This window comes from Dromiciops gliroides, chromosome 6 (genome assembly GCF_019393635.1).
Source record: "Dromiciops gliroides isolate mDroGli1 chromosome 6, mDroGli1.pri, whole genome shotgun sequence".
Taxonomy (NCBI): Eukaryota; Metazoa; Chordata; class Mammalia; order Microbiotheria; family Microbiotheriidae; genus Dromiciops; species Dromiciops gliroides.
In genome coordinates this window covers 8108811-8128199 of record NC_057866.1, presented here as the reverse complement: position 1 = coordinate 8128199, position 19389 = coordinate 8108811, and the positions used below count along the sequence as shown (strand labels likewise).

At 48.7% G+C, this 19389-nt stretch overlaps 1 protein-coding gene across 5 annotated transcripts in view; it reads left to right on the top strand.

The window, feature by feature from the left end:
• Nucleotides 1-5124: 5124 nt before the first annotated feature.
• The window catches only part of KDM2A (lysine demethylase 2A), a 90968-nt gene continuing 76703 nt past the window's right edge, over nucleotides 5125-19389 (top strand). The window contains exons 1-2 of one of the 5 annotated variants that reach the window (XM_043970053.1): nucleotides 5125-5273; nucleotides 6543-6668. In XM_043970053.1, coding sequence (XP_043825988.1) covers nucleotides 6627-6668 — 42 coding nt within the window. In that variant the 5' untranslated portion in view covers nucleotides 5125-5273; nucleotides 6543-6626. Of the gene's footprint in view, nucleotides 5274-5330; nucleotides 6669-19389 lie in introns of those variants that run through there. The other 4 variants (XM_043970052.1, XM_043970054.1, XM_043970051.1 and 1 more) reach the window with 4 other exon arrangements.

Here is a 19389-nt window from a genome sequence, read left to right as displayed (position 1 = left end):
CCACAGTTAACAACTCCTCATCTCTGATCCTGTTTGATGTGATTTGTTGCAGAATACTAAGCCCCTTGGGGAGAAACAGACCCACATCAATTGTTAAAAACACACGTCTTCCTACAGACCCCAACTCACATACTCCAAGGGATCTGGGATCTCAAGGATGGGGGGCTGGGAGAGCAGAGTACTCCAAGGGCTTACTGTGGTGGGGGCCTCTTGTCCATAAGGGACCGATAAGTGTCCTTAAGCTCTCCTGAGGGCCAGAGATACCCATGGAATCCCTCCATTTTGCTCCCTGACTGGAATCCCTTTCTGGGGCTGGGCCAAAGGCCTAACAGAGCATAGGCTCTGGTAGTCCTGTAGTGCTGCTGTGGATTCAAGTGTAGTCCCAGTCACAGAATGCACCAACTTGGCTAAAAACAGTGATTTATCATCAGAAAGACAGCTAGCCTTGGGAGAAATCCTACCTTGAGGCTCACTACTCTGTGACCTTGGGCAAATCACTGACCTTCCATGAGTCTGTTTCCTCGCCTGAAAAAAAGAGGTCCCTTCAAGTTTAAGAGTTGGGAATCTATTCTCAGAGATATCCCAGCTTCCCTAAAATCCTATTTTTACAAAATACTTTGTATCCTCTCCACTGGAGGATGGACTGACCTTTCCCCCCCACCCCCCTGCCCCCCGCACATCTTTCTTATGAGTGGCTTCAATCTACCTGAGGAGAAAACACTAAAGGAAGGTGGAATCTAGGAGCTGCAAGAGTGAGGCACATTATTGTTCTTTCCATTTTGCAAACAGTCAATTGCAAAGGCCCCAGAATTTCAAATTCATTCTATCAATGGAATATCTTCCCCACTTATGTTTTTTTAACTGCTATTTGGGAGGTAGTATGCAGGCATCCAGGACAGAGGCAAATAGGAATGTAGGTGAAGATTTCACAGAATTCTAAGATTTTAAAGGATTTTAAAGATTTAAATTTAAAAAAATTGATTAGTCCAATCCCAATGAGCTGGGGTTTGGGGGGTAGTGGTCAAATAGGACTGTGAAAACAAATTTAGCTTGTAGACAGCCAGCCTAATAAGTCAGTAGTAAAGAAAAATTTCAAATTCTGTTTTACAGTTTTTTGTGTGGAAGACAGGCTAACTGAAAAAACACAATAGAGGCTGACTGAATTTTTGTTGTTTACCAGTTTGTATTCAGGGACCTAAGATCCTCTTCACTGGCTTCTAAGAAAGGCACGTCCAAATGACTGTGCTAAATTCTATAAAGATATGTAACCAGAAAAACATTGTTTCTGCCCCAGCCTTAGGACTTAATACCAGTGAGCTATTCCTTCCCAGGGAAGGAAACTCCCTGTCCATTGTGAATCTGCAATTCACAGTGCTAGTGACTTGGGGAGGTGGGCCCAGAGGCACAGTCAGTTTGTCTGGGGCAGAGCTGCACTGGCCACTGCCTTTGGGTCACTCTCCAAAGGGCCTTTCTTGGGAAAAGAAAAAGATTAAGGAAAATCTGCATTGGCTAGGTGACCAAGACCATTAGGGACAAAGACCACCAGGGACCACTGCATTTGGAAAAGCTGGATTCAACTCCATTCCCCTAACTCAGTTTTCTCAATGTGAACATGAACCTAACACTGCCTCCCATGCTGGCCAATTGCCCATGGGTGGCCTAGGGATGCTGCTTCCCATATCAGGGAACCGCCTAGAGATGCCTGCAGAAAAACCTCACGTGACCAATAATCCTACTCCCTCCATTTAAACAGTGCCTTCCAGGATTCAGCACTGTAAGCGCAGCTTTTGTAAAATACTAAGTGTTGTTATTGCCACACAAGGGGCTGGGGGGCTCTGAGGGATTCACAAGTTATTCCGTTGGAGCCTGGCCCCAGAGAGGGGACCCGTTAAAAAAACAAAAACAAAAACACAACAAAACCCAAACTGGGAAGAGCCCTAGCAGGGGAATGGGGAGCACGGCTCCCAGCATGCCCAGGGAGCCTGGTCCAGGGCACTGCGGCTGCTGATAGCGGGTGTCAGAACCCTCCGCAGATCTGCAGCTTCCTCTGATGCCCCAGGAAGGGCTAATCCATAATGTGCCAACGCCAGACCCGTAGCTACCTCGTGTGGCTGCGGAAGCAGGGAGCCACTCCCGGACCGCGGATCGGGGATCGCGGGGATCGTGGGGATCGCCCTGCGGATCGCGGACCGCAAGGTAGAGTTGGGTGAGCAATTGCAGCAGGCCAACCTAGGGAACTGTGGGCTGCCCCGCCTTGGTGTGCCCGACTGGCGGCTGCAAAGCCCGTTTTTTAGGGGGTGCGGACCCCTGGGGCTCAAGGCTCAGGGCTGGTGCTTTCTTTTTTCCTGTCCTCTGGAGCTGCTGAAGGAGTCTAAATGGTAACAAAGAGGAAGCCTGAAAGGTAACAATGTTTGTGTCCTCAGCTAGCTCACCGCCGCCGCTGCCGCAGTGCCGCAGCTACCAATGCAGTAGCGGGGCTTGGCGTACTGGGTTCTTCCTGCAGCCCCCCCCTCCCCACCTAGTCTGATGGCGAAGGAGGAGGGGAGAAACGGGTAGGCGGATCCTCAGGGATCTTCCACCGTACCCTATTTGGGTGGAAGAATGGAATAGGCCAGCTCTTACGGCGGAGACGGCAGGAAAGCTGACCCTGGTATTGGGCTAGTCTGTCACTTACGTTAAGGTCACACTGGCTGCGGCGCGTGTGTAAACCCGCCCGGCTGGACCGCGCGTGTGTAAACTCACCCTGAGATGCACACCCTTTTCTGGAGGCAGCGGGGACAGCCGCTCAGGCTCAGCTCTGCATCCCTCGCACTCGCATCGGCTCGGCTGGGGCGCCAGTCCATCCATCACACCGGGACTGCACCGGGGATCATCGGCACTATCGGAAACATGAATAGAGCTGAGGAGGAAAAGGATGCCCGGGCCAGCTTCCCGGGCTAATTCGAATGGGGTGTGGATGCGCTTTGCCGCAGTGCCCACAGCATTCATCGCATTACCGCAATGCCGCAGTGTCGCAGACAGGCGCAGCAGACTGCAGCGCCATAGCATCCGCCATGGCTCCCCTGGACACGGCTCGGGCTCGGGGCTGCCCGCCAGCCACCTGCCACCTGCCTGGACAGCTCGCCAGAGGGATGGACGAGGACCAGGAGGACCGGGATGAGCACGGGAGGCTGATGCGGCACCGCTGCAGTGGCTGAAGCAACGGCAGGGCTGGCAAGGCGAGGTCGGGGTCAGCTGTCTGCGAACCCCCACCTGCCGAACACCGGGAGCTCGTGGTCCGACCAGACCTGGGGGAGGGGGGCCACCGGTTGGCAGAAGGCAGTGCCCCTCCCCCCTGGGCAGAGGTGGCCCTGGTGGCCTGGGCAGGCTGGGCATGCCGCACTGCGGCAGGACCACATTGCGCACCTAGCGCTGCTCAACCCGCATTGCGGCAAAGCCGGCGGCCCGGATGCCCCGTGTGGGGGGGCAGGGTGGGGACCTGGACTGGGACCCAGGACCTGGACAGGACGGCCCCTGCAGCAGCCCTGCAACCCCCCGCGGGTCCTGCCAGCCTGCCCGCCCCCCCCCCCAGCAGCACCAGCCAACAGGAGAGGAGGGGCAAGCCCGGGCCCCCAACGGCCAACCAGCCGGCTGAATAGCGGTCTCCGTCCAGTCCTGACCCCTGCCCAGCCCTGCCCAGCCCTGCCCCGTCCAGCTCAGCTCTGCTCCGCTCTGCTCTGCCAGCCCAGCCCAGCCCAGCCCAGCCCCGGCCCGTCTGCTAGGTCTGCTCTGGCCGCCGCCCGCCTCTGCAGCATCCACGGCTCTGATCGCCAACCGCCCGCTCGGCCTGGCCCAGCCCTCTGCGGCGGAGGCTGCGGCGGGGCTGCGGCACTGACTGAGTGATGAGGCACCCGGGGGCCGGCCCCGCTCGGCCCCACGGCGGTTGACCGGACTGGGCCGGGGTCCGGGGCCGGCCAGGGGTCGGCCCCGGGTGGGGGGGGGGGGCTCCTCGTGCCCCGCAGGGGGGGCGGGGGGCGCTTTTTCTCCCCCGGAGCGCGGCTCCGCGGCCCGCAGGGGAGGGGCGCGCAGGCGGGCGGGCGCGCGGGGCGGGGCGGGGCCGGGCGCGCGCAATGCGTCTGCTTGGAGGAGTGAGTCTGGGTGTGCGCGAGGCTTTTTTTTTTTTTTCTCTTTTCCCCTTTCTGAGGGGGGTGGAAGAGAAAGGAGGGCGGGGGGAGGCGCGCGCGCTCTCGAAGGAGGAAACCTGCCCCTTGCGCAGGCGCGAAGAGCGAGACTGGCTCGAGCGCTCTGAAGGGGGAGAGGAGGAGGAGGAGGAGGAGGAGGAGGAGGAGGAGGAGGAGGAGGAGCTGGCGCAGAGGTGAGGGGGATCTGCGTCAGTCGCGGGGCGCAGAGGGGAGGGGGTCGCGGGGGATGGTGGGGGCTGCTGAGGTGGGAGGGAAGTGGAGGCGACGCGTCTGCGCGTGCGCGCGCCGGCGAGGGCTCCTGCGCTAAGGCCGGCTGTGGCGCGTGCGCGCTCACCGCGGGGGAGCGGCGGGGAAGGAGTTGGGGGAGGGGGCTGACGGGGACGGGGACGGGGACGGGGACGGGGACGGGGGGGGGGTGGGGGGGAGGCCGCGCGTGCGCGCTGGGCCTCCGAGGCGCTGTGTGTATGTGAGAGTCTGACGGGTTCAAAATGGCGGCGGCTGCTCCAGCGGCTCCTCCTGTGTGAGGGAAACAACACCCCTCCCGGCGGCGGCGCAGCCCGAGCCCGGCCGTGCCGAGCCGAGCCGAGCCGAGCCGAGGCGCGCCGAGCCGAGCCTCTCCGCGGACGCTGCCGCTGCCGCTGCGCAGCCGGAGCCGGGCCGGGCCGGGCCGCTCTCCGCCGCCGCCACCACCGCCGAACTCCGAGGAGCCGCCGGGCCCGGCCGAGCCGGACCGGGCCGCGTCCCTCCCTCCCGGCCCGCCCGCCCGCCCGCCGCCCCGGGAGGGCTCGGCCCCTCACCCGGCCCGCCCGGGTCCCCCGGCTCGGGCGCCGGGCAGGCCGGCAGGCCGGCAGGGGCCCGCCCGCTCGCCCGCTCGCCCGCTCGCGCCCGGCGGATGGGCCCCGGCTCGGGCTGCTGCCCCCGTCGCCCGCGCCCGAGCCCCGCCGCCTGACGGCCCAGCCGCTCGCGGGCCGAGCTCTCCCGGGGGCCGCCGACTCCTCTCGCGGGCCCGGGCCCGGCTCGCCAACCTCGGGCAGCGGCCGAAGACGCCGGAGCCCCGATCGCTCGGACCCGGACTGAGCGGCGAGATCCCCGGTGAGACCCCCCCCCTCCCTCCCTCCCCCGACCGTCCCGTCCGTCCAGCCGGCCCTACCCTCCACCCCCGGGAAGTTGGCGGCGAGGCTGAGCCGGACCCCCGTGCAAAGTTTGCATTTTCTCTTTCCCACCGGGAATCCTTGACTCACTTCTCCCATAGGATCCCGAGGAGGGAGGCTGGCGGCGGCTGCGGCTGCTCCTCTCCGGCCCGGCCTCCTCTCCAAAGCCGAGTCCTCCCTCAGACGCTGCTCTCCTGCCTTACGAGACGGCACGGGACGCTTAGCGGGGAAGACGCGGCTCCCGGACTGGGTCCCCCAAGGAAGGCTTGTAGTTGGGGAAAAGAGAAGAAGGAAGAAAACAGGCCGTTCCTTCCCTCGGAAGCCATGTTACGATCCACAAGTGTATTTCATTTAGACACTTTCTTGTGATGCCGAAGTGACTGGGGTAGCCAGGGCCCTGGTCTGTCTGGTTCTTAGGGATGGTTCATTGGACTGTGCTGTCTGTGCACTATTGTCGTCGTCGCGCTTTATTTTGTAGGGGCTGATGAAATCTGTGTCCACTTTGCGTCCTCCGCTTCCCTTGGATAGCTCTCACCTTTAGGGTTTTGTTGTCTCTTGAGGGGAGAGATGATGTAGGAAGGGTGAGCAGGCGTGGAGTTTACTGGGGTGCTCGGGAGAAGCTGTCTCCCTCCATTGAAACCACCACCACCCAGCACCACCCAGCACCACCACCGCGCTAACTTCTGGATCTTTTGATACGAAGTTAGTGTGTGTGTGTGTGTGTGTGTGTGTGTGTGTTGGTGTCTTTCCTTAGAAGAAACCAGTTAAAACCATTGTTCGAATAAGGATTAGTTCAGTGTACACTTCACCGGTGGAGACCTCCAGAGATGAAAGTGGAGTTGAAAGTCTCATTCAGTCCTGGGATTTTATGCTGATGCTGACATCAAGGGAAGAGTCTTGCTCATTTGGATTGCCCTGTGGGTAGAGGCAAGGGCTGTTCCATTTACAGAAGGAAATGAAACCAGCTCACTTGCCCAGGCCACTGACAACTTTGTGCTATAACTTATTGTGCTCATTGTCTGGAACCCCTTGGGCAAAAAAGCACAGAAGTCCAAAATCTATGGGGAAAGAGCCAGCTTTCTTGGTGGGTTTTTTCAGCTTTCTGGTGCCTCTAGGTTCTATGGTGTCCCCAAAAGACTGTGGGGGATAAGAAAAGGATGAGTTGTAAGGATGAATTCTGACCCGGGCTTCCATTGTTATCCTTCTTTAGTGTTGCCTTCTGCTTCCTGAGGAGAAAGAAGACGGCCCAGGAGAAGTTTTCTTGACAGTCATCTCAACAGAAGAGCTCTGAGAGATGGAACCGGAGGAAGAAAGAGTCCGTTATAGCCAGAGACTGGTCAGTGCTCTCCTTCTCTCTCACACAGTCAGATCGCCGCTCTTGGTGACTGGGCAGCAGGTCCTGACCCTTAGGTGGCTTTTCTGGGCTGTTTGGTCTGAAGACTGAGCAGTCAGGATTCATGAGATACTCTTTCTGACAGGGAGCGTGCTCTGAAAATCAGGAAAAATGGCTAGACTGTTGGTAGATTAGACATGCAAAGACTGCACCTAAGTACCTTAGATGTAGATTTGAGAACACCACCTTTGCTTGGGAAGTGGGTGGGAGGGGGGAGTGAGAGAGCAGTTACTTCTGCATCCAAGCTGGGGCCTCTTAAGAGCCATCTCCTGTGTGGTTAGGAATGGTGTTTACACTAGTTAAGACATATAAGAAAACTACTATTGGATATTCATTATCAAATGGAGACATGGTCTTTTGGTAAGTACAAGTCAACTTAAAAGGCATTTATCTAGAACCTTCTCTAATGGAGATTTTCTTCTGTGCCAGGCTCCGGGGAGGTAAAGATAGGGAGGACACACAGACCCTGCTGTCCAGAGGCTTACCATTCATGCAGCTTTGCTTTGCTAAGAATCTTGGCTTTAGTGGGAAGACTCTCTGCTGCTACATTTACCTCTTTCTTCACCACTTCTTTGGGGTTGTTGATATGTCATTCTAGCAACATTTAGGCAGGAACATCCTTCAAGCTTATGCAATCTTTCTCTGTATGTTAGGGAGGAAAAGATAATCTACAAGGAACTTCCAGTTTTACTGGTGAATAGAAGCTACCTTGAATTATTATTTTAAAAAAATTTTTAACAGATTTTTTTCAATGAACAAAAGATTATTTTTTCTGTCCCATGTTCTTCCTTCTCCATACCCATTCCCATTGGAGGGGAAAAAAATACAACCCTTGCAACAAATATTTATAGTCAAGTAAAAGATGCCCAAAAACCATAGGTGTCATTCTGCACCCCGAGTCCATTGTCTGTGCAGAGGTGGGTAACAGTTCTCAGGAATTGTGGCTTGTTTTTGAGTTGATCAGAGTTCTGAAGTCTTTCGGTCTTTGTCTTTACAGTCTTTGCCTTTATAAATTGTTCTGCTGCTTCTGCTTGCTTTGCTCTATATCAGTTCATGAATTACTCTATCCTCTTCTTTGTTTTGTGGGGTATCCTCTGTTCTTTTTTTTTTTTTAAGCGAGGCAGTTGAGGTTAAGTGACTTGCCCAGGGTCACACAGCTAGTAAGTGTTAAGTGTCTGAGGCCGGATTTGAACTCAGGTACTCCTGACTCCAGGGCCGGTGCTCTATCCACTGCACCACCTAGCTGCCCCGGTATCCTCTATTCTTGAAAGTCAAAACTATTAAGTTAAGACAAATTTATAGAAGATCCATGCTATATGACTTTTGCTGTTGGAAAGTGACCTATGTGAATACATAGATGAAGCTAAAGCAGTGTTAAGCTCTGTCCACAGAGATACCTCCTACAAAATCAAGATTAGTCAAGAATTTTTATCCATTGTTAGACATTTATTTCCAAGTAGAATGGTATTGTTAGTCTAATACAAATGTTAGTATCAAGGGTTTATAGACTCATGGACTCTTAATCAAATCTAGAACTTCAAAACCATTTTTAAGTGCCTACCATGCGTGAACTACAGTGATAGACTCAGAATACAAGTATCAAAATGAAAAGCAATCTCTACCTTGAAGAAGGTTATTTTCTGTCCGGGGGTACAACATGTACAAGTAAGTAAATACCAGATGAATTGAGGGGGGAAAGAGCCCTTTCATAAAGAAAGGCCTCTCAGAGAGAGTCCTACTGATGGGAAGGCTTGGGGGGAAGAAAAGTGAAGTATGAAAACAGGAATTCAGGGACAGGAAGGCATGGGGGAATGGCCTGGGGACAAGTGTGAGGCAAGAGATGGATTGTACGCTTTGGGCATAAAAGTAATAGAAGTTTTTCTCCCATCCTTCACTGACTTAAAACAGAAAGTCTTTGTAAATAGTTAAACTATGGGCATCTTTTGACCAGTCTCTGATTTTGAAAGTCGATCTAAGTATAGAATTCCTTAATTTGTGGTTTCTGTGATTATAGAATATGAAAGAAAGGAAGCAGGTATGACAGGTTTGCTTAATTGGACCAGTGAGGGTAAAGTTGTTGTGGAATCACTCTGTGATATGGCTTTCCTAAAAAAAAGTTTTCATTCTATTTGGTGTGGTTTTTTTATTGCCTTCCTTTCCCCATCCACAAGCCATCTCTCTTAACAAAGAATAAAAAACTAAAGACCAAAAGGGCACTTCAGCCAGACTACCCAACACATCAGCTGACTCTGACAGTGAATACAGTATTCTACACCCCTAGTTCCTCTGAAGTGAGGGATTGGTGTGCAAAGGAGGTGGGTGTGTTTTCTCATTTCTTTTGGCAGACCAAGCTTCATCCTTTTATAATTATATACTATTCACATTGTTGTAGTCAAGAGGATCACCAAGTAATATGGGCCCTCTAAATAATATGTTCATCAACATTTTCCTGTTATCCTGAGAAAAATAATTTCAGGAATTGAGTGCTTATTTCTATAGCAAATATTTAACATCTTCATTTGGAAAAGAATCTGGCTAGATAGGTGAGGTTCTAGTTTCTTTCTCTTCAGTATCAGAACTAGATATCTGACCCATAGCCTTTTCTGTAATGTTTTGAAATCTCTTATCTGCCTTTTTTGGGGGGGGGGTGAGGCATTTGGGGTTAAGTGACTTGCCCAGGGTCACACAGCTAGTAAGTGTCAAATGTCTGAGGACAGATTTGAACTCAGGTCCTCCTGAATCCAGTGCCATGCCCTATCCACTGTGCCATCTAGCTGCCCCTTGCCTTTCTTTTTACTGTTGAAAACTTGCTAGTTAAAAAAATACACATTCTAAGAACTTGGTGCTAGGGACTTGGGAGGGGGGCAGTGTGGTGGAAAGAGGGAGAGCTGAAATTGGAATGAGGAGAGATCCAGGGGCAGATCTTTCCTGTGATGTTTCCTAGCTCTACTGTGACCATAAATTCTCTGAGCCTTGGTTTTTCCCTCTGTAAAATGGAGCACACAGTACCTGTAGCATTACAACAAGGTTATTGTAAGGACCAAATGAGATGGTGTAAATATGACGTCTTGGAAGGCCTGTGTAAATGTCAGCTATTATTACTTAGGCTGTGTATGGACTACTACAGCTGTGTCCAAAGAGCATAGACTCTTCTTGGCAAAGCAAATTTTGACTTGTCTCTTTAGCTCTTGGGGGAAGTAGGGTTCATAATAATTAGAGAACAGTTTGATGGTCTCTTGGCTGAATTTTTTTATTGCTGTGGGTTGTGGCAAATATTCCTTACCTAGATGTGTTGTGTGTGTATAGAATTTTTGAATACCAAACTTCTGAGTACTTATTTTCTGGTGCCAGAGGCAAATTGACCAGTAAAGAAATAGACACAGATGAACAATGATTATCCTTCCTTGAACAAGGAAAGTATCCCTTTTTTTTGAATGGAATGATTTCCTTGTAGATTCTTGCAACAGAACATCCCCTAGTCAAGTGATCCACTTAGTAGGGGTGGTTGGTTTTGCATTAAAGATGCCATGTATTAGAAAATGGATTTTATATTTTCAGGGATCTTGGGAGGAATTGACTGGTGAATGTTCTGATGAAGTTGGCTAAGGAGGGATTTCAACCTAGGCAGCATGGCTTCTCTGGATTGAGGGAGAATGGCTCTGAGTTCAGCTAAAGCATAGGCAGGATTCCACAGCCTGAGATTCTACAAGGGAACTCTGCTCAAGAGTAATGGAAGCTTCTCAGGAACAAAATTCTAACGCTCTGAATGATTGTATTGAGGAAGAAAAGGGAGGAGGTATTTCAAGAATTGTGAAGAGACAGGTCTGGGAGATGAAAGCAAAGAACAGTAACTAAAGACAAGACAAGAGAAAGTCATGAACCAGCCCAAAGCCCTGAGCTGAGGTTGAGAATAGGAACTCATGGCAGCAATGGCCGGGTCAAGGGCCCAGCCAGTCATTTATTTATCTATGTATCTCATTTATTTATTTTGTAGGGCAATGAGGGTTAAGTGACTTGCCCAGGGTCACACAGCTAGTAAGTGTCACATGTCTGAGGCCGGATTTGAACTCAGGTCCACCTGAATCCAGGGCTGGTGCTTTATCCACTAGGCCACCTAGCTGCCTCAGTTATTTATTTATGTTGTGCATTTTGTTGGTGGCAAGAAGAGGAACAAGAAAGGGAACAGTGCTTGCAGTAGATGAGACAATAACTGAAGAACACAGGCATTGAGGAGCCTTTTAGTACTTTGTCTCTGTTTTCTCCACCAAGGAGAAAGTTTTGAAAGGAGGCAATAGAAATGGTTATCAGGGAATTGAGAGTTAGCCGGATAAGTGAAGGAATCTGGATGTGGTTATGCTGAGTCACTGGGCCCATATGAGAAAGGGGGCTCCTTGGGAGGGAAGCAAGCCCTGGTTATCTCTGAGGAATTGAGGATAGTGGTGCTGGAGCTCAGGGAATGCCTTTAGTTTCAGAAAGGGAAAGAAGATGGCGCTTTCAATTTCTGCCAGGATTCTCTCTAGACCGTTGCTGAAGGGATGCTTTGGTGAGTGTATGGAAGTGGTGGTTGTGGGGATACATATAGATGGTCTCCTTAAAAGCAGGTTATGACAGGCTAACTTTGACTGGTCCCTTAGCTGGTAGCTTAAGGAAATGATTGAGGTCAGGTGCACATAGATTTCAGCAAAGGGCCTGAAAAACTCTCTCCAAATCTGCATGGACAACATGGAGAGATAGATGTGGGCTGAGCAGTAGTAGTGCAGATAGAAGTGGGCTTGGAGTTTGCTGAACAACAGACCCAATGAGTGGTGGTTACTGGCAGGTTGGTCACCCTAGCCAGGAGGTCTTTATTTTTTTCCATTTAATAAGCACTCATTAAGCACTGCCTGTGTGCAAGGAACCTGTGCTAGGCTAGGCTAGCTAGCGATAAAACAGCCTTTGCCTTCAAGGATCTCACTGCCAAGTTGATGGGAGTGAAATTTACAGTGGCTTCCAGTTGTTTTTAGGGCACAATCCAAACTCCATAGCCTGGCATTTAAAGAGCCCTCCGCAGTGGCTCCCAGCTCCTTTCCAATCCAGTCTCTTTATTACCCCCCTTCCTACACTCTTCCAGCCATACTGACCTCTAGTTTTCTGTTTTGCGCCATTCTAGCTTCAGCCTCTGTTTAAATGAACCCCTTATCTGTATTGAATTCTCTTGAGTACTCAGCTTCCTTCAAACCATAGCTCAAACTCTTTCTCCACCAGGAGGCCTTCCAGGCTCCCATTCCCTTCTCTCATGTCCCTAGTGTCCTACTTGTCAGCCTGCTTTTCTTCTTAAAATTACTTTGTATTGGCTTCCTTGTGTACAGATCTCTCTCCCGGTAGAATATAAGCTTCTTATATGCCCTCTATCTCCTACTCATGTTTGTTGGATGTTGGTGGGAGGGTCAGGTTACTTCTGGGGATCCTGACTGCTTCCATTTTGGTGACGCTTTTCTTCATAGCCACTTTGTGGTGGGCAGTGCCAGTCTGGGGCTCAACCTTCCTTGGAATTCTGCTGGAGAACTCAGGGACATTTGATAAATGTCATTTACTATATCTGGGTCCTTTCAAATAGATCACCTTGTGAGTCTGTTGATCTCTTTGTATCTTTCACAGTACCTTGCACATAGAAGGAGTTTAAAGAATATTAATTGATTTAACTTGACCTGGATTTCATCTGCATATTAGAAAAGTTCATTCCTCCAGCAGCAGCACGTAGAGCCTCTATCCTCATCGCAGAGTCCCTCAACACTAATTTAAAGAGCTTGATTGAAGTGATTATTTAATGTCTTAGAGCTAACTGATAATACTGAGCAGGTAATATCAATATTTCTCTTGTGTCATCTTGTCTAATGCTGCCCAGAACCCTCGGATGGGAGGTCTTTAGTGAAGAACTTAGCATAGAGCTTGATCCTGGCACTGTTGGGTCCAGAATTTTTACCAGTGACTTGGATGAATGTGCTTAGCACTTAGCTTGCTTATCAATAAAAGGATGTAAAGACTTACAGTTGGGTTAAGGTGGGGAATTCGAGGGCACAAATGCAGGATAGAAAAAAATGAGTTTAGTCAGTGGCTCACATGAAAAAGACTGTTGGGGGGGTTATGTCTTGGAAGGTCAGTATGAGTAAACAGTGTGACGTACTTGCTAGAGGTAGCTAATGTGATCTTAGACTGCATGAATATAAGTAGAGGGAGCTTGCAGCTGTACTCCTGTCCTGCTCCTGTCACCTCTAGAACACTGGGCTCAGTTCTTCACATTACATTTTAGGAAGATCCGTGAGGAATTGGAGCATGTGCCGAGGAAAGAGACCAGCTCTGTATGGGGATTCAAAACCTTGCCAAATGAGTAGCATGACATAAAATGAGACTATTTTGTCTGAAGAAATGCTTTTGGAGGACATGATAGTTGGCTCCAAATGGGCTTACCACATGGAAGAGGGCTAAGATTGGCATTTGATGGTCCTAGAAGGCAGCACGAGAACCAGCAGGTGGAGTTACTGTTGGTTAGATTCTGGCTCAGTATAAGGGAAAACTTCCTATTCAGCCTTTGCAAAAGTGAAATGTGCTGCCCCAGTAGTGAGTTCTTAGAACTCACATGTGTCTGTTCTTTCCATGGTTACCAGCGATCCCTTACTGCTATACTGTTAACTACCCCCGCGCTCTTCTGCCTTGGCTTCTGTGACAAAATTCCCATTCTCAGTTTCTATTGCTGACTCCTCGTGCCCCATCCCTTCCACTAAGTGGGTTTTGTCCCAGGGCATCTTTGTTCTGCCCTCTCTTAAGGTCTGTCCATTATGAGCTTGTTCCTTCTCATGGGTCGATATCATCCCTGTGAAGGTGACCCCCAAATAGACATAGCAGACCCTCATGAAGTTCCTCCTCCAAATCACCCCTGCTTTATAGCCCCACCTGGGTGTCCCAGAGAATTCTCAGCATGTTCACAATGGAATTCATTCTCTTCTTGACATCTGTACCTCTTTGTAACTTCTCTTCTTGTCATGAGATGTTGCCTTCCTTCCAGACATCCTAGGGAGAGTGGGTCTTTCTTCATCTCCTAAATCCAATTATTGGCCTAGTCTTAATTTCTTTCTACCTCCAACATCTGACTTTGACCTCCCCATTAATATGGCCATCATACCCACACAGGCCCTGGGTCATTGCAATAGTTTGCTACAATCCAGGTTCCACGCAGCCACCAAATTGATATTTCTAAAGCCCAGGACTGATCACTCCCATGCTCACAAAGCTTCAGTGACCCCCTTTTGGATCTAGGATAAAATAAACTTCTATAGCATTTAAAGCCCTCTTCAGTCTGGCCTGAATGATTTCCTTCTCCATTGATCCAAACAGTACTCTTTACATGCTCTATAGTCTGGCCAAACTGACCTACTTGCCATTCCCTGTAAATGATGCTTGATCTCCACGTTCTGTGCTTGTTCTTCGTCTGCCCCCTAATTGTCCTGCCTTATCACCTCTGCCTCTTGGGATCCCTGGCTCCATCCAAGGCCCTCTTCAAATTCTACCTTCTACAGTAGGGGTTTTGTGTGTTTTTGTGTAGAGTTTTGTGTTTTCAACCCCTTTTGACTGTCTGAAGCCAATGGATATTCCTTTAAGTACATAGGATTATAAAAGATTGCAACTATATCGAAAAACAACTGTGACCAAATATACTGAAATGTTTATCAAATTATTTTTATTTTTAAAAATATTTTCCCTCAATTACACATAATTAAATTATTTTAAAGAAAAACAAACTTCATTGACCCCAGGTTAGGAATTGCTGTTCGACGGGAATCTTTGGCTAATCTCCCAATTGTTAGTGTTTTCCACCAACACTCCCCCCCCCCCAATTACTTTGTATCTCATTTATGTATTTTGTATTTCTTTATCTTTGTACATGTTTCCCCTCCTGTAGAATGTAAGTTCTTTAAGGAATGAGACTTATTTTTATGACCAGTAGCACTTAACACAGTGTCCAGTGCTGAAGGGTTTCTAAATCAATGCTTGTTGCACTGAGCTTTAATAGAACTTGGAATCTTTGGGGAGAGGCTAAATGGTCACAAGGATAAGGCCAGCTTGATAACTTAAGCAGTCCTTAATCGTAGGTTGTCTATTTCATCCTACTATGTCTTACAGTCTGGATGACAAGCATTCTTTATCCACTTGGTTTTTCCTATGTGGATAGTTAAGCCATACTGTTTTGAGTGATCTTGGATCCTATGTGGAAGGCGTGGCAGTGTTTGGGGGCTTGATGCAGTCAATACTACGTTACTTGCCACAGTTGTTCCCACCTTGATTTGGACCCAGACATTTTAGAAGGGGGCCAAGGTCAGGTGATCTCATTTCTTAGCTAGCTTCACTAGTTTGAGACATCTCAAACCTTTCTCCCATGTTTCCTCCCTGTCAGAGACCTCCCCTTCTTTTTTTCAGTTTCCTTTTGTGTATTGTCTTTCCTGATTCAATTGTAAACTCTTTGAGGGCAGGGGCTTTTTTACCCTCTTCATATTTGTATTCCCCAGCATTTAGTACTTTACTTGGCACATAGTAGGAGTTTAATACCTGTTCATTTATTATTTGCACTAAGTAACCTCCATGATGGTAGTCAATGCCTTTGTCAAATATATTGCTCCCTATTTTATGCCTTCCTTCATAATTAATGATGAGAGGGTCGCCTGTTACATCTGCTACATATTTTGAGGAACTTTTTAAGATTTTGCATGGAAAGGATACCTTGTTGGAAGAAAACATTCAAAGCAGCATTTCGCCCCATTGATTCCAGGAAAAGGGAGAGGTACTGGACTTGGGATTTCTTTGTTATAGACAACTCCCAGATAAGGAAATTCCTCTAAAATTTAGATGTGTTAGAATTCCCAAAAGCAGGACTGGCAGCCACGTCTCCTGACTTTGAGGCAAGTTCTCTGTCCACTGTACCTTGCCACCTCATAAGTCAGATATTTATAATAGATACACAGCCATCATAGAGTGGGCATTCTATTCTTTGTACCTTTCGGTCAATTGTATGACTGTAAAATATAGTTTGTAAAAGTCTACCTCTTCTCTTTGTGCTCTATTCAGGATGTAATGATGCTGAAGGTAGGGATGTTAGTGCATGAGGAACCAGGTTATACTAGTTGGTTTGGTGTTTTTTTTTTGGTGGGGCAATGGGTGTTAAGTGGCTTGCCCAGGGTCACACAGCTAGTGAGTGTCAAGTGTCTGAGGCCGGATTTGAACTGGGGTCCTCCTGAATCCAGGGCCGGCACTTTATCTACTTCACCACCGAGCTGCCCCACTAGTCATTTTTTGTTTTTTGTTTTTTGTGTTTTTTTTGTGGGGCAATGGGGGTTAAGTGACTTGCCCAGGGTCACACAGCTAGTAAGTGTCAAGTGTCTGAGGCCGGATTTGAACTCAGGTACTCCTGAATCCAGGGCCGGTGCTTTATCCACTGCACCACCTAGCCGCCCCCCACTAGTCATTTTTTAAAAATTATTTTCTTCAGTTATCAAACATTTATTTTTTTCTTCCTCCTGCCCCCAGAAAAGTCAAACCAAAGCAAACCCTTGTAACAAGGAGTCAAGAACCACACACCCCATTGGTCGCGTCCAAGGGTGCATCTCATTCTATGTATTAGGTCATTGCCTCTTACTAGAAGACAAGCAGTGTTCTTCATCATCAGGCCTTTGGAGTCATGGTTGATCGGTGCATCGATCAGAGCTCTGAGTCTTTCAGAATTGTTTCTTTTTACAGTGTGGATGTTATAGTATGTATTATTCCCCTGTTTCTGCTCACATTAGTTCTTTCAGGTCTTCTCAGATGTTGGAGTCTGGCCTAATGCTAGTTCTCTGTTACTTGAAGTTGGGATGAAATGATGAAGCACTTATGAATCATTGAATAGTTAATAAAAGGGTTACCTTAGCCCTAACCACAGGAAGGATATGCAGCAAAGTTACTGGAGCATTAGCTTCTATAGATGTGGACCCCCTTGTCTCTGTATGGAAACCCATCTGGTCAGCAGAGTTGGCTTGGTGCCTCCCCTGGTCTTCAGACATCCAAGTTGAAGGGGCCTAGACCCCATGTGGGTAGGACTTAAAAAAAAGAAAAAGTAATAAACATTTTTATAGTTTTAGGTTCCAATTTTTATCCCTCCCTCCCTGAGGCCTTAAGCAATCAGATATAGGCCATACATGTACGATTGTGTAAAACATTACCATATTAGTAATTTTGTGTAAGAAAACTTGAATAAAAGAGAAAAAAAAGAAAGCAAGTGAAAAATAGTATGTTTCAGTCTCTGTTCCATCAACATCAGTTCTTTCTTTGGAGGTGGACAGTATGTTTCATCATTAGTCCTTTGGGATTGTCTTAGATCATCGTATTGTTGAGAATAGTTAAGTCACTCACAGTTTTTCATCCAGCAATATGGCTGTCTCTGGGCACAACATTCTCTTGGTTCTGCTCGCTTCACTGTACATCAGTTCATGCAAGTCTCTCCAGGCCTTTCTGAGGTGGTGCAGAGGTAACAACAGGTCTTGGCACTGTATTGGATATGGGGGATTGAGAGAGAGCGAGAAGTCAGGTTAACTCCTAGCTTCTGAGCCTGAGGGCCTGGGAAGCTAGTGTTTCCCTCTACAGTAATAGGGAAGAAAGGTGAGGGTAGATCATGAGTTCGGTTTTGGACATGTTGAGTTTAAGATGTCCAAAAGATCATTGGGGATGAGATGGGAAATCAGCAAAGAAGTCAGGGCAGGAGAGGTAGATTTGGGAATTATCAGTATGGAGATGGTCATTAAATCCATGGGAGCTGATGCAAATCACCAAGTGAAGTGGTCTAGAGGGAGAAGAGGGCCCAGGACAGAGTCTGGAGGGACACCTATAGGTACAGCTGGAAGAAGATTCAGTGAAAGAGGCTGAGAAGGAGCAGTCAGAGAGCTAGGAGGAGGGGGAGAGGGAGGGAGGTGTCCAGAAAACCTAGAGAGAAGACACTGTCAAGGAGGAGAAGGACGAGCAGTGATGTCCAAAGCTGCAGAGAGGCCAAGGAGGGTGAAGACTTAAAAAAGGCCACTGGATTGGGCCATTAAGAGATTAGTGGCAACTTTGGAGAAAGCTGTTCTAGTGGAATAATGAGGTGGAAAGCCATGTTGTCAGAGGTTCAGAAGAGCATGGGAGCAGAGGAAGTGCAGGCACCTATCCCAGATAGCCTTTAAAGGACTCGGGCTGCAAAGGGCAGTCAGGAGATACAGGGCATAGTTAGCTGGGATAGAAGCATCAGATGAGTTTTTGAGGCTTTTGAGGAGTGAGTAGACAGACTGAAATACAGTCAGAGATGGGGATGACCAAGGAGACAGGATGCTATGGCATTGCTGGAGCAGGTCAGGCCACTTCATCATGTAAGACAGAGGGGCAGAAGGTGGCTGAGTCATGGGAGATGAGGAAGAGGGAACTCAAGAGGAATGACCTCAAATTGTTGTCTAAAACATGAGGCAAGATTCTAGCCAGATGGCACCAAGTAACTGTTTCAGGGGAAGCAGGCACCAATCATTTCCGTGTGACAAGAGGGAAAATTCTAGGAAAAATGAACTAAGGAGTGGGCAGTGAAGGGCATACAAACAGGGGGGACATGGGACAAATCTGTGTTGTACCACATGCTGGGCTTGCCAGTGAAACCATCTCTTTCTTCATTCCCTACAGCATAATACTATGATATTGCATTCATAAAACTTATTAACTCCCCCCTCCCCCGTCTGCAGGGATCTCCTTGGTTTTGCCATAACAACAACAACACATTTTTTGTACATATCCAACCTTTTCTTCTTTTTGGATCTCTTTGGGTTATGGACCTATAGACCTGGTATCTCTAGGTCAAAGAGTATGCCTTAATTTAGAAACTTTGTGGGCTTAGCGCCAAGTTTTTGCCAGTCCTTCTTAAGCCTCAGATTAAGAGATTTACTAAAGGATAGAAATGGACAACGTGCTGGTTTTAGGACATATGTCGATTATGTTTCTTTGCTTCACATGGTTATGCTTTCCATACAGTCTGCTATTCTCTGAAGTACCTGCCAGACCTTTTCTTTATGCTTTGAACCAGGAAATTGAAGCTTTTTGCAGTCAGTCAACAACCACACACATTTTAAGCATTTCCTATGTTCTAGGCATGGGGATAGGAAGGAAAGCACAAATAGTTCCAGCCCTTAAGGAGTTCACATTCCAGTGAGGGGCAGATAGCAGATCTGTCAAGTTAACCTTAGAGGAGAAGGCTCTGGCAGCTTGGAGGTCGGGAAGGGCCTCTTGCTGAAGGCAGAATTTGAGTTTCGTCCTCAAGGAGGCCAGGGAACAGATGAGTTGGGAAAGCGTTCCAGACTTGGCACAGCCATGCCAAGGCATAGAAATGGGAGGTGGGAGTGTCTTGTATGAGGAGGAAATGCAAATAGACCCGGGTAGCAGGATTGCAGAGTCTGTGGAGGAGAATGAATTCTAGGAACCGGCCAGCTGGTGAAAGATTTAAATGGCAGAAGGCTTGATGTTTGATTCTGGAGGTAATGAAGGAGCCACTGGAGTTTATTCAGTTGGGGGAGACATCACTTTGCCGGTTGAGTGGAGGATGACTTGTGGCAAGAAGCTAATGAGAAGAAGGCTATCATTGCAGTATCCC